At 40.0% G+C, this 15,618-nt stretch overlaps 1 protein-coding gene across 7 annotated transcripts in view; it reads left to right on the forward strand.

The window, feature by feature from the left end:
• The window catches only part of AP2B1 (adaptor related protein complex 2 subunit beta 1), a 125,316-nt gene that overhangs the window by 64,832 nt on the left and 44,866 nt on the right, over positions 1 to 15,618 (forward strand). For 6 of the 7 annotated variants that reach the window (XM_082861713.1, XM_082861716.1, XM_082861711.1 and 3 more), the window contains 3 exons: positions 746 to 938; positions 13,120 to 13,161; positions 14,012 to 14,158. In XM_082861713.1, coding sequence (XP_082717839.1) covers positions 746 to 938; positions 13,120 to 13,161; positions 14,012 to 14,158 — 382 coding nt within the window. The remainder of the gene's footprint in view (positions 1 to 745; positions 939 to 13,119; positions 13,162 to 14,011; positions 14,159 to 15,618) is intronic. The other variant, XM_082861715.1, reaches the window with a different exon arrangement.

Here is a 15,618-nt window from a genome sequence, read left to right on the forward strand (position 1 = left end):
CTTCAATCCATTATACACACAGCTGCTTGGGTAATGTTCCTCTAAATGTTCATTTTAGTTCTTTGTTCATCAAATAAAAGTGATTGTGCATTGCCTATCATAAAAAATTAACTCTCCAGACCTGTTTTCAGAGTTGTATTTCCCTCATCTTCACTTCCTCCAAATCTTACCAATTACAGTGTCTGCTCCTGCCAGTATAATTTTTTCACCACCCCTCAAGTCAAATTGTTCATTTCTGTGCCTTTGCACAAGCTATCCTTTCTTTTTCTGAAGGTCTCTCCCTGGTAGTTCCTCATAACTATGCTGTTTTTGAAAATCTAGCCATAAAACCATTCTCAGAGTCTTTTGGGATCCGCCCCACCTGGTTCTGTTTTGCTTCTCATCTGTATCCTGTCAGTGTGCAGACACACAATACTCATTTCTGCTTTTACACAGTGAGTGTGCTTTTCACTTGTTTTGTGAATGCTGGTTTTTTGTTTGTTTGAGTATAAGTTATTTGAGGACAGGAAATATATTTCCTTTTTTTAAAAAAAAAAAAAGATGTATTTCCCCAGAGTTCTCATTACAGTGCTCCCTTATAGAGTAGGTGCTCAATTAAAATTGATTGACTGATGAAGTTATATAGTATAAGAGTTTTTTCCCCCTCCCATTTTTGTATATCTGACCTTCACCCCATTGCCTTGTTACTATATCCCGGGTGAAACTGACTTTTCTCTTTTCCCCTCTTTCTGTGTGTGACTTGCAGCACTGATGCGGGTGACAGCCCTGTTGGCACCACCACTGCCACCAACCTGGAACAGCCTCAGGTTATCCCCTCTCAAGGTGACCTTCTGGGGGATCTTTTAAACCTTGACCTTGGTCCCCCAGTCAATGTGCCACAGGTATCCTCAATGCAGATGGGAGCAGTGGATCTCTTGGGAGGAGGACTAGATAGTCTGGTAAGCATCTTTCTTCTTTCTTTTGGTTATTTAAATTCTTCTTATTTTTAAATTTCTGGGGTTATTTTTAATTCTGATATGCTGAAGAACTTTAAATTATTCTGCTTTTTAGAACTAGACCTTTCCTTGACGAGCAGAGCAATGTCCTTTGATAAAGGACAGGATTATTTTTTCTAGAGATTTAATTGATACTGTTCATCATTGGTATGGGATATGTCTACAAGTGTACATGATTATTTTGTTGTCCTGCCTCTGAATGGAACTTTTGATGTTTAACCAACCTAGTCACCTTTCCAGAGCTTATTATTGCTCCTGCTGCTTAACTCTGGATAGCCCCTGTAATTCCCCTTCTGACCTGAACATCGTTCAGATGACCTCATAGTGATCATCCTATTTTGAGGCTTTCAAACTTTTGCCTTTTTTGTATTTTGTTGGCTTATGCCTTGTCTAATTCCAAAAGGTTCATTGGAGCCATTTGTGTTTTTATTTTAAATGTATCTTACTTATAGTTGAGAAGTACTTCTTGATTGGTTCTTTTTTCCCCTTTTCCATCCACACCCCCCCACTCCACCCTGTCATACTTCCAATTTAATTAGCTTCCAGGATTCTAATACTAAAAGGCTCCAATGTCCAGAGTATCTGTGAATATGTGCCACCAGTGGAAGCCAATTAGTTACTGTTGCTGTAAAAGATAAATGAGAAATATTAAGGATGACCTTCCATCTGTGTAGAGAAGACCAGAAAAATAACAGGTCTCATCGCACGGCTCCCTGCAAATTAGATACTTAACTGTGGTGGAATTAGAGGGGCTTTTTTAGCTGAACACTTGAAAATAAGTTGTTCATCAACCTGATGACTATAAATATGCCCAACAAACTGATTTATTTCCCAGCATCAGAAATTGGAAGGCAATGCCATAGATACAAAAATACATATGTCTCAGAGATTACATAAACAAAACGACCTTACTTTCTGCTTCATACACTGGCATTTTCTCTTCTACTTTACAAGCAGTATTATGTCTGGGATTTATGCCAGCTGGTACAGGTACATTTACTTTTGGCCGACAGAGAGCCTAAGGAGATAGGGTTACCGTCATATCTTTGTGGGTGATGCGTTTTACTAATGGAAGTCACTGCTTCCGGAGTCTATACACTGAGCAAGCTCTGGACTCTAGCTAATGGTGACACAAATGAGCACTGCTTTTGTCTTCCTTGGGAATAAAAGCATTTGCTTTTCGTTTTCATATCTCTAATGAATAGAGTTGACTGAACAGCTTCCTCGTGTGATATCCTGCGTTGCTGTATAACCTCCTTTATAGACTCAGGAGACTGACAAATGAATATTGAAATATTCATGGAGACTCTCAGAAATCCCTTATAAACACTGAAATAGCTCATCCTGTTCTGTTGACACATGAGCTACAAGTTAAATGTTATATCCTCCCCACGGTTATGCCTTACCAACCCTGCTTATTTCCCTAGTGGTTTACGACATAGTGGACTTGCTGAACCTAAGAAGACAAAGAAATTAAGTTTGAAGGATGGAGGGGAGAAAGAGGCTCTATATTTTGATGTTGACTGGCCCAGGATTCTGTCGTCTTGTTTCTTAACCCACTTTAGCATGGAAGGGAAAGAAACATGTTATTTCCATTTGGCTTTGTATCAGCTCTTGCTGGCCCTTAAAACTAGTGAGTTTTCTCCTTATATTTTACACAGCTAATCCAGTCATGTGTCAGAATTCTGGCAAGTTTACATCAGATAGAAAAACAATTAGAACTTTCTCAGATTGTAGTAGCCCAAGTCACACACGGGCCTTTTTTCATTTTCTTTTTTTGCAAAGGGTATTCTCTTTGGGGTGGAGAATAAATTGTTTTTATAATTGGATTTCAAAATATTATACAGCCTTTGCTAGGTAGGCCCAGTAATGTTTCTGTGTAACTCTAAATTTTAGCTTATTCTGACTTTGGGATTTAAAATGGTATAATTGGTGTTATAGCCCCAGAAAGTGTTTACATGCAGGTTTCTTCAGCTTATTCTGTGATATAAATATGTCCCAGAAATCAAAATGAGGAGTAAAAGCCCTTCTTTTTGCTTTGGATCTGTATGTAGTTAAATATATATCACTCAAAGAACCAAGATTCCTTTTAAGAGAACATCACAAGGAAGAGGCCTAAATCTGGCTGTGTGAAAGACGAGTTTCTGTGGCAGCAGTAGTCTATGCCAGTTTTAAAATGCTTTTATTGTTCTTACGTAAATTATCTAATTTAAAGACGAAAATAGTTCTCAAAGTTTTTACTTAGTCTATACAGATAGTGCTGTTTCTTGAATGAATTGTTGCCTTACAGCAGTGCTTCTCAAGCTAATGTGTACATAAATCAACTGGAGATCTTGAACAAGACAGATTCTTGTTGCTCTGGGGTGAGACCTAGGAGTTTGCATTTCTAACAAACACCCAGGTCTGTAGACCACATTTTGCACAGTAAAGACATAGAGTATCTGTGATCACTGTGAACCACTTCACTTTAGTGTTTGAATAGCTGTTGGTAAACCCAGATGCCTTGTTCTCTTGGCTTCAGTAGTAAACACACTCCTGGAAAGAGGGCTCCTACTCTGCCTCAGATTGAGAGAGGGCCAGAAACTCTTGAAATTATTTTGTTAAAGGTCTGTCTTTCACTCTGTAAAAAGAAGAATGTTGCTGGGTGTGGTAGAATTTGACCCAGGTCCCCATTTAAAATATGGCCTGGATTAGAGTTATGTGATTGTCTGGCAAGCAGCACTCAGGTTATATGGGTGTTCATCTCAGAACAGCTCTCAGCAGCGTTTTTGCTGCTTTTATCACTGGTTTCTAACAGAACCTTACCCATAGAGGTCAGTGGTGTGCTGCTAATGAAGCGTGGCAGCTACTAACCTTTTATTTCAAGCTTTGTGGTTCTCAACTCTAGCTGCATAACTGGTATTTAAAAATATATATTGTCAGCGTTTGGACCCAACCCTAGAGCAATTAAATGGAATTTCTGGGAGACAGGACCTTAGACATTGGTATTTTTTTTAAAAAATCGAAGTTATTTTAATTTTGCAGGCAAGACTGAGAATATTGAGCCAAATGAAGCTCCAGATGAAGTTAGGTAGAGATGTTACAAAATTGATCTTTAAACCAAGGCAGTGATTTCCACAGAAGAATTATATTTTGGTGAGCCTCTGGCACCTCCTACAAAACAGACCTCTCTGACTTTACCTTTGTTCTGCCTCCTACCCCTCCACACCCTCACCCCCTGACCCCAGGACGTTTTCCTGTTGTGATTTGCTGTTAGGTGATCCAGCCTCCCAGAAATTGGCCAAGGGTTGAATTTGACCGATTTAGATTTAGTTGCTCATTCCCAGGGTTCTTCTCACCCTTGCTCATGTTCCATAATTGGAGACTGAAAATTGTCTTGTATTTTGGATTATCTACCCATTTTCTGTTCCTCTGTTTTGAAACTTGATATTCACTAGAGGATAATATTACTCTTCCATTTTCACATCCTGGTGACCCTCCCATTAGATCTTGTTTGCCCTCTTTCATCATTGCACTTGTGAAGTTTTGAGATTTAGTGAACTGTGACTTTTCTAGAACTGTCATTCAGGAAATACTTATCAATTTATTTATTCATTATTATTATTTGTCACAAGCTACCTGAAGGCTCCAGCCTTCTTCCATCAATAATCATGACTCATATATAACAACTGTGATTCTTGAACCAAAGAGAGTGAAGTAGGTGTATTGCTATGATGTAAAAAACACACACACACGTGCACACCATTCCCAGGTGACTCTTAGATGGTGTTTTTCGTTGTTTGGTTTTTTGTTTGTGTTTGGAGACAGGTACCTTTGAAAATCATTGATGTAGGCAGAGCTTCAGATTTGTAAAAATGATGCTTCTTCATCACAACTCTCAAATCAAAATGGATTTCCTACATACTCTTCACTTTCCTCCTTAGTTTTTGCTTGCCCTTTAGCGTATTCTCTTTTGCCTAAATGTAGATAGTTTCCTCCTTCTGTTAGTGTAAACTTAACTGTCACCTTGATGTGGAATGCATTCAGGTAATGAAACTCTGATCTGTGTATAGAGCAAGATAGTATACTATTTAAACGTTATTGGGGTTTTTGTTTCTTTGTTTTAGAAGGAGTACAGGTGTCTTTTTACGCCCCTGCTACCAAATCTAAGAAACTGCTCATCTTGGGTAGTGTGACATTTCTGACGGTGGTGCAGATCCTTCTGGTTTGGTGTAGTGTGAGAGGTGACCCAGCACCCAGTATGTAAATCTTGCATACATGTTATAAAGATATACCATCTGCTAATGAGTCTGACATCGCTGAGGATCGCTAGAGTAATAATTGAATCTCAGTTATTTGTTGCCATTACTTTCAGACTGTCAGCAGACTGTCAGGCCTTGGCTAAATTACGGCCTTCTGTTTATCCAAGGTGCTGTGCATTATTCTATTTAGAAAAATGGTGCTATTGTGCATCAAGAATAGAAAGGAAGCATTATCCAGAGTGCCCTTTCTGTGTGCTGACGAAGGGTTTCCTGCCAGAGATATGTGCTTCAGTGTGCCCAGCTAGGATGGAGTAGAAGAGAGGAGAAACTGCCTTTTCCTGACTCCAGTGTATGTTTTTCAGAACCTCCTACCCTGTTTCTTACAGGTTTTTACCTTCCAGATATTTCAGCTCATGAACTATTGTAGTAATGATTTTGAGGGTTTTTTTAGCCCATGGGAAATCCGTTGTACATACTAGTTTTGCATCTTCATATCTCTTCCTCCGGAAAAGAGTTGCTGTGATTTAAGAGCTTAAGTTTTAGAGTTGGTAGTCTTGTGAAGACAGTTTTGTAAATTGTAGCCTAATTTTGCCCGATAAATTCTTCAGTGGCTCTTGTAACCACTGTCTTTTTTATCAATGCATAGATTTAGTGAAGGCTGGCCTCAGGCGGTGTTGGGCATAATTACCAAATACTGAGTGCCTATTTCTGTGCCAGTCTCTGTGCTAGAACTTTTATAATTCCTAATCCTAAAAATAAGTCTGCAAGGTAATTGGTATTGGGTCCCATTTTACAAAAAAACTGAAGATTGCATAGCAAGTAAGACTCAGAGTCAGGATTTTGAACCCAGACTTCTTCAAAACTTTAAAGTTTATATGCACTTTTCCACTGTCCTGTGATTCCTCCAGTTTTTTTGTTATTGTCATTTTCCAGAATAGAATTCAGTCTCACTTAACTTTGGTCCTTCTCAGACTAGGGTACACAGTCTCTGGAGTACACAGCAGAGTACAGGGTGCATTTGAAGCTGCAGGATAAACCTGGTTCATCATCTTGCAGTGTCAGTCTTACTTGATGGTAAGGAATGTAAACACACTGTATTACAGCTTAGAATGTAAAATTGCATGAATGTTTAAGATAAAACACAAGGCTTGTTTGCCCTAGGCCTCTCCATGCTATACCTCCCAAATGCCCTGTGTGTGAGTTTGGGCTAGCTTATCATTAGGAGGCACTTGAAAGTTTGAGAAAGACTTTAGAAGTTTATTCATTAATGAGGCGAGGGATTGGATAAGTTTATACATCTCTTTCGCAGCAAAAGGAATAAGATTGCTTTCAGGTAGAGCCACAAAATCCTGTGTTCCCATCTATTTGGTGGTGAATTGTGATATAAAGCAAGTACTTTCAAGGCAAATAAATGATGCACAGGGCATTCTTGTGCTGAAAACTGGCAATCAAAACCACTCAGACAATACATTTCCTTTCTAGAAAGATCTTTGGCCTTGGGGTGGGGTCATTTTTTCCCCTAATTGGTTGTATTCATATGTGTGGGCAGTGTTGATGCAGATATGGTGCTCTTAAGTCAGTTGGGGAAACAGTTTTGTCAGCCTTCTGTCCATTTTGTGATAATTTTCACCAATAAAATGATTCATTTCCAAATTGTCTCCCCAAGAAATAATACTGCCATAGTGGTGCTTATATGGAAATGCATTCACTCAGTAAATATTTGAGTGCTTATTCCTTGTCAGGCTCTATTCTATGTACTGGGAATATAGTTGTGGCGAGTCCTTACAAACATACATTCTAGTGAGGGGAGACGAATGACAAACAAGTACATAGGTAGTAATTACTGCAAAGGAAAATGAGACAGGATGCAGAGCTTCTCCTGTGGATTTTTACTGCCTTGAACATTGAGTTATATCTGACCTAAGAGACCAACAGTGACCATTCTAAGGACTTTCTGTCACATTCTGTTCCCTGTCCCATCTCAGGAAGTAATCTATTATATCTCCCTATTTTTCCGTTGATGTAAGACTTTTTTCCCTTCAAATTAAGGAGTCTTCTGATGATTTTGTATGCTCTCAACTCATTTATGCTCTTCCACATGAAGTCTGTTCTCAACATGAGTTTGTCTAATAGCTTTTGCATGGTTACCTATTCTTTTCACCAATTTGATTAGTTATATTTTATGGTGCTTTTCTAAATAGCTTTTTGAAGATTAAATTAAAATTTGTAGCCCAGCAGTTGGAAAACCATACTTTTACCTAGAAGATAGTGTGTGCCTTCTAAAATCTAAAAGCTAATAGGAAAAACACAGACTGATGTTTTTGACACCAGTAGGATTTTGGTATGTTTTGTTTGTGATCGGAATCATTGTGTACTATTTTTACATCATTCTGTTTTGACTCCTAACTAGCAGAGCTATATGACCTGAAGCATTCCTTAGACTCCCTTCAATTAAATCAGTTCTGGAAAGTGTCAAATAAAGGAGGTGATAATTCTAGACAGGAGCAAAGAAATGTGTGAGCTTAAGATCTACACCTCTAATTAAGAGAATGTCTTCAGATACTCAGCTCCAGTTTCAGAAGCAGACAGGTATATTTTAGACTGGTCAGATGGACTTCAAAGGGGCTAGCTAACCCAGAGCAGTGATTGTGAACATTTGTGGAGGGGTTGGGTTTTTGCATTTAATTTTATTTTTACTTGTTTATTTATTTTTGGCTGCATTGGGTCTTTGTTGCTGCTCAGGAACTTTCTCTAGTTGTGGCGAGTGGGGGCTACTCTTCGTTGTGCTACACGGGCTCTTCACTGCGGTGGCTTCTCTTGTTGCGGAGCATGGGCTCCAGGCGTGCGGGCTTCAGTAGTTGTGGCACTTGGGCTCAGTAGTTGTAGCTCGTGGGCTGTAGAGCGCAGGCTCAGTAGTTGTGGCACACGCACTTAGTTGCTCCGTGGCATGTGGGATCTTCCCGGACCAGGGATTGAACCCATGTCCCCTGCATTGGCAGGCGGATTCTTAACCACTGTGCCACCAGGGAAATCCCATGTAGAGTTTTTTGTTGTTGTTGTTCTTGTTTTGTTTTCGGTCTGCTTGGTGGCCATGTCAAGGCTTTTCCTTTTCTTGGAGTCAGGCAGACTTGGTCCCTTACAGAACCTCAGTCTTGCGTTCTTTCTCTGTACTTCTGCTTTTGTAGCATGTTGCCATTGGATGAAGGTATTTCCTTTTGGTATGCAGACTCAGCTGTCAAACTTTTGACTCAACCTGGTTCTGCAGCAGAGCTCATGCAACCGTGCTGAAATTCCCTTAGCCCATAAAATAAGTCACCATGAAATCACTACTTTCCATCCAATTACTGAATGAACAGTGCAGCGACACATCTCCCTAGTTCAACATGAACTGAACCTATTTCAGCACTTCTTCAGGCATGATAAAGCACCCACTCTGTGGCAGTAGCGAAATGTTAATGTTATTCTTAGTGCCGTTTAATGTGATTTAGATTGGGGGCTGGGGAATCTTTACCACTAGCAGAAATTTTAGACTTGGGTATCAGCTATGGACCTGTAGGAAAATTCTGCTCAGTTTTCAGCATTTGAAGTGTTCTTTTCCTGAAATTGGCACCTCTCCTTCATCTTCCTATATCCTGATTTAGTTGGTCTGTAGTTGACATTATTTCCTTTGTGGAGAAAATGGCGGCCTCATTAAGGCAGTCCTGGGATTAACGGGAAATGGACAGCTCCAAAAGACACTTAAAACGTACACAGTATTTTGACACCTAAGATTGAGATTAAAGCCATGCCTTATGCCTCTGGCACTTTTCACTCACCTCTCCCAGCTTACTGGATAATAGATATCACTGAAATTTTACTAGTCCAGTTTGACTGATTTTGTACCCTACCTGATTAGTAAGTATTACCAAACAGATGAATCTTGTCTGACTCCAGATGATATCAGCAACTGAACTGAAATGGTTAGTGGCTAGTTCAGGCCAACATGACAATGACATTGCTGTGCTTTGTTCAGTTTTCTTGCCTTCCCCGCCCCCTCCTCGATTAATATCTGCATCACCCTGCTTGTTGCTGTAGATAGGAGAGGCCCTCACTGGGGAATTGGCTCCCATCCTTGCTGACATCTCCCTGTTAGTTACTCTTGCCCAACACTGTGCTGTCACCTGTGTCATATTTTCAGAGAGGAAGATGATAACCTCCCTTAGAAACTTTTCAGTCAAAAGGAAAGATGCTGAATAAAGTCTGAGTAAGCTATAGTTTTGCTAGTTAGAAAACATATTGAAATTGTCCTTTCCTTTTGCTCTCTGGACATAGCACAGTTATGTGAACCTTTATATTTCTGGCTACATGTCTCTAACACCCTTTGGATTCTGTCTCTGTAAGATCAAGAGTTCTTGATTGTGGGTTGCAGCTGAGTTGTATTTGATAAGCTGAACATAAACAAAGGAGTATCAGAATTACTTTTCAGTTTCTCTTACATGTTTTTGAATAAAATTGACAAGCAGCATGGTGGGGGGGAGGGGGTGGGAGTACATTTAGATCCTGTCCAGCTAAGATAATATTCATATAATACTCATGTATAATAAGAATGAAATCTAAGAAAATAAGGGCTATAAATGGGCTTTATTTCCTTTGGAAATAACACCACTAGTGAGTGCCTTTTCTCAATGCCTTTTATTGAATGTAGCATATTTGATAATACTGTCATTTCTCTTCCAGTGTGTTTTTTCTTTCTTGCCGTCGAGTGCCAACAAGGCCCATAAAGAATTCCATCTCTTTCAAGCTTCAGTTGTGACATAGGCCAGAAGGGAGGAGAGGGCTGGGGGGAGGATGTGTAAGCCCATCAGAAAGTCATAAAACTAAATCAAAACTAGCATCAGGACAAGTGAGACATTCTGCATCATTCCCTTCCTTAGAAAGGGTTTTTCTTGGACTTCCCTGGTGGCACAGTGGTTAAGAATCCTCCTGCCAATGCAGGGGACACAGGTTTGAGCCCTGGCCTGGGAAGATCCCACATACCGCAGAGCAACTAAGCCCATGTACCACAACTACTGAGCCTGGGCTCTAGAGCCCGTGAGCCACAACTACTGAAGCCCGTGTGTCTAGAGCCCGTGTGCCTAGAGCCCGTGCTCCACAACAAGAGGAGCCACCACAATGAGAAGCTTGCGCACCACAACAAAGACCCAACGCAGCCAAAAATTAATTAATTAATTTTATTTATTTATTAAAAATAAATAAATGGGGTTTTCTTTCTTCTTAAGTTCTAGCTTCCTTTTCAGTTCAGGAGTTAGTGCCAAAGTAATTCCTGAGCATATATTCTTGTCTGATTCCAGATCATAGTTAATTCTCTAAGGCAGTGATTTTCAACCTTGTCTGTACATTAGAATCACTAGGGCAGCTTTTTAAAATTCTGATGTCCAGGCTACAACTCAGAACAATTAAATCAGTATGGCTGGGATTGAGACTCAGGCATCAGTACTTCTAAAAATCCCCCTCCTCCCCACAGTTATACACACGCAGGTGGTTTATTCCATTGTGTATCTAAGGTTGAAAACCATAGTTAATGGAACACAATTGAAGTAGTTATTAGTAATCTTAGAAAGATTGAATCTTACTCTAAGAAACCTCCAGGTTTTTGTGATGGAGGAATTGAAAACTAAAGACTTACCAAAATCAGTTTGCCTTTGCAAACTTATTTTCTTTGACTTTTTTTTTTAACACATATCTACCCTGTGCTCCAGTCTAATTAGACTACTCATTCTTTTTCTTTTTTTTTTTTTTTAATATTTATTTATTTGGCTACACAGGATCTTCATTGCCGCATGCGGGATCTTTGTTGTGGCATGTGGGATCTTCGTTGCAGCATGAGGGAATCTTTTAGTTGTGGTGTGCGAGATCTTTAGTTGCGGCATGCAAACTCTTAGTTGCAGCATGCGGGATCTAGTTCCCTGACCAGGGATCGAACCTGGATCCCCTGCATTGGGAGCATGGAGTCTTAGCCACTGGACCACCAGGGAAGTCCCTACTCATCCTTCTTGATCATGCTTTTATTCCTACTTCTTAACCTTTGTTCAGGCTATTTGAGAAATAACCTCCCCCATTTTTGCATTCTATAATTTCACACTACCATGTCTTTGAAGCTTCTTTTCATTATCCTTCAGCCAAAAGGAGGCTCTTCTATTCAGAACTTTCTTTTTTTGCTTTAGTATATTCTGTATGGCTTTTGCATTCGTGTTTTGTTTTTTTGCCAGTTTGCAAAGCCTGGATCTTGTTCATCTATTGTTTTCCCCTCATTGCCCGGCATCCTTATAGTCCCCATAGTACCTTATGTCCAGCAAATGTGAGTGTGTGTTTGAATAAAAGGAATCTCATGCTTTTCAGATGTCATGCTGTGGATGTGTGTTATTCTAGAAACAGGGAGAAGGTAGGTGTGTAGTATCTTTTCTGTTTGCTGTCATTCTTTTCCAGTTACTCGAATTCTTGGTTGTGATGGCCTTTTTATCTGTATGCCTGTGATTTCTCGCCCCATCCAACCAGTAAATAGTCTTCAGGACCCAGACTTTGCAAATGTTGGTTCTTTGAGGTTTGGAGTGTTCTGTAGCTTAGTGCAGAACATGCTTATTTATGCCAGTTATGAAACGCCTGGGGTTTTTGTTCTGTCGTGGTGGAAATAAGTCCCATTATTTTTCAGTACATATATTATTTTTGAGATTTTGGCAACCCGGTTTTATATATCTGTCCATTGAGAAGGTAATAAATCCCCTCTCTCAAATCCTGAAGACAAATACAGTTGTTGTTGTTGTTTTTTAACACAACCACAGCCTAGAGCTCTCCAAGTTTCTACCACTAAATGACAGACAATAAAGGAAACAGTGTTTTGTAAAGCATACAAGGCATTTGGTGATTCAGAGGGGAATGTTAGATGCACAGTGAGAACTAGGGAAGTAGCAGTATAGAATCGTAGCACAAAAGCGTATTGTTTGCTTTCTGAACAGCACCATTAGTTGTGGATATGTGTGTTTTATGTTTTTTCATGCTAGCTATTTTCAGCTTCAGTTCTTCTTTAATGCTTTTGTCCTGGAATTCAGGGTGAATTATATCAGAGCCCTGACGGGAAAAAGAGGCAGAAGTAAGACCATGTGGAATTATTTTCCTGGCACCTAGCTAATTGCATTAGTCTAATTCTCCAATAGTTAGCATCCTTTTAAATGATCTACTCCAGATAAATCACAGCATTTCTCCGTAGCTGTATTGACTGTGGGAGAGATTTGAAGAATTGCATGCCTTCGCATTTCCTACCCAGATAGGATATCTTCCTAACCCAGCCGTTTGCTTTCTTAGGAGAGTTCTAAACTCTAAAAATCACTCTTGTTCAAGCTATAATTTTTGAAGCTTGAAATTGCAGCTCATTACTGGTTTGGTTCCCACTTACTCAGTGGGGCGGCAAGTTTTGTAGTTCAAAACATATTTTAGTTTTTCTTTTTTTTCCCCCCCTTAAATTTCCTTTTAAAGAAAAAATAAAACATATTCAGGACATTACGACTTAGAGATATAGCTTCTTGGAATATGTAAACTCTTTAAATCCTGTTTGGGTTTGTGCCTATGTACCCCAGTGGAAAGATTGGATCTGAAACATCCCTGAGATGTCCCAGCTCCGTCTTCTTTCCACGTTTTCTCAAAACTCCCACACACCATCACTTCCCCTACTCAGTTCCCCTAGGTTATATTTCTTTGCAATCTAGAATTTCTTTAGGCTTTGGGAGTCAAGTTGAATAGCATGTATTCCCCGCAACTTGGTAGAGCAATTTACAGATTCTGTATGGGCATCTAGTACTTAGCTAAATGAACTCTACCTTTCTCTCCTCTCTCTCCTTTCTCTCTTTCAGCTTGGCAGTGACCTTGGCGGGGGCATTGGAGGAAGTCCGGCAGTAAGTGCCATCGGTTTTTTTCACCATGGGATGCACTGCCCCCTGTTTGATGCCTTTCCTATGCACACGTTCTCAGACCAGCCACTGCTGCTATCTAGCCCTGTACACCAGAACCTCTGTAGCAGTGTATGAAGAGTAGAAAGTAGCGTAGGGTTACTTGGAATCTTTGGGACCATACACCACATGTGGTGTAGGGGTCTCTTTAGGGATTGGCACTCTGGTGTCTACAGAGTTCTTTGTCTTCCTGACATTAAAGGGCTAAAGGAAATGGAACCTCCCATCTTGACGAGAGAATACTCTTTTCTGTCGTCTAGAAAGAGCTTGAGCGTCAGCTGGACTCAAGAGTGAGACTCTCCTCGTACGTGAGTTAGGGGGGTGTGAGTATCCATCACCCCCAGGAGAGTTTCCTACTAGATATTTATGCCTAAATGTGGAAATAAGACTTGCCTGGGCCCAAGTGGAAATGGAACTGCTGTCTAAGTTGGATGCTTCTCCTTCTTCCTATAGAAACAGATTCCCCCTTCATTAGGGTACCTGTAGGCCTTTTGCACAGAATCATGGAAGCTAAAATTGGAAACAAACATAAAAAACTTTGGATCACTGTGTTCCTGATCCTACTGATGACTCTCTTGATAGAACTTCTAAAGAGTGTGTGTATCTTTTCAATGATGAAAAATAACCATGATGATTTGAAGGACAAAGAATATACGAATTAAACGCCTAAGAATATTGGAATTATGGTGTGTTCTTATTGATTTATCAATACTATTAAAATATATAGCAACATTTTAAGGACTATTAATGAATTCTTCCTGATCTCCCTGCTCCCCTTCCCTTTTATTCCCTGCAGGTGGGACAGTCCTTCATCCCATCATCAGTGCCTGCAACCTTTGCTCCTTCACCTACTCCTGCTGTGGTCAGCAGTGGTCTGAATGACCTATTTGAACTCTCCACGGGGATAGGCATGGCACCTGGTGGATATGTGGCTCCTAAGGCTGTAAGTAAAACAACACTTTCTTAGTGGACAGGACCTGAATTATTTAGCATCTGACATTTGTGTTACTCTCACTGATAATAAATCCAAGGTTGGGGCTCTTCTTCTAGAGGATTTACAAGGAGGATGAAAGGCGGCCTTAAACCTAGCAATAAGAAGCACCATAGCATCCTTATTAACCATTTGTATAATTAGACTTAAAATTGGAAATACTAAGCATTTAGTATTTGTTCTCTAGTTTAGAAATATTGCCTAGCTTGTCAACACTGAAGTCAGTCTAGTGTAGATGTGATATACAGAGCAACAGCAGGAGGAAAGAGACATAGTAGAGAAGTAACATTTTACTTTGCATTCTTTCCACTCCTTTTCCCATTGGTACTGCATATGGATTCTAGAGTGCCATTGCTCAGATTTGGTTTTCATGCATTTTACTACACCTTTTTAGAGTTTTGATTTAGGTTAGTGTCATTGGTGTCCCTCTAGTCTCAGCCTCACTTGATGTCATGCTCAGATTAAAATTCAAAAGGGGAAGGGGAAACTCCCTGTCAATGAAGCATATTTCGGCCCTTGGGAATAGTGCCTTCCAGGCTAAGCTAGGTTTCTTTTAATTTTGCCTTTCTGAGGGGCAGCATGCCTGGTTGCTTTCTGAATTCTCTGCCTGCTCATCCAGCTCAGTGTGGGGGATCTCTGCTGCAGATAGTAAACCAGTTGTCCATCCCAGGAGTCTTGTCTTTGTCTTGTCTTTGTCTTGTCTTTGTCTTTACACACCCATTACATAGACTAACCAGAAATATGATTCAAAACTGAGCTACAGTGTTTTGGCACAACTTAGTAGCTTTGTTGTAAGGTTACTGCATTGGATATTATCCCCACAGACTTTTAATTGATTAAGAGATTATGCAACGTACTTGTTTACTAACATTACAGTAATACCTAGAAATGACAAATTTAAATAATGTAGAAAGATCAGGTGGAAAATTAAGTTTCCCTCTGTCCCCACTTCCCCATAAGTAGCCACTATTAACTTTTTCTGTGTCCTCTCAGAAGAAAGAAAGATCATGCATATACCTGTATGTTTGTATCCTTTAAATACTGTCAGTGGGATATACTGTTTTGCACCTTGTTTTTTCTCTACCACAGTCTTTTGAATGGCTGTATCCACTTTATTGATGGTGTACCACAACGTATTTAATCTTCCTCCTGGTGATGGACATTTAGGTTATTCATCTAGTCCTATCCCCACCCCCTTTTTTGTTATTATGATGTTACCATGAACATTCTTGTTTATGTGTATCATGGTATATTTTTGTAAGCATATCTATAGGATAAACTTGGAATGTGCTTGATCATTTAAGCATTTAAAAATAGACATTACAGGGGCTTCCCTGGTGGAGCAGTGGTTGAGAGTCCGCCTGCCGATGCAGGGGACACGGGTTCGTGCCCCGGTCCGGGGGGATCCCACA

The sequence above is a fragment of the Leucopleurus acutus genome, assembly GCF_964270905.1.
Source record: "Leucopleurus acutus genome assembly, chromosome: 19".
NCBI classification, from domain to species: domain Eukaryota; kingdom Metazoa; phylum Chordata; class Mammalia; order Artiodactyla; family Delphinidae; genus Leucopleurus; species Leucopleurus acutus.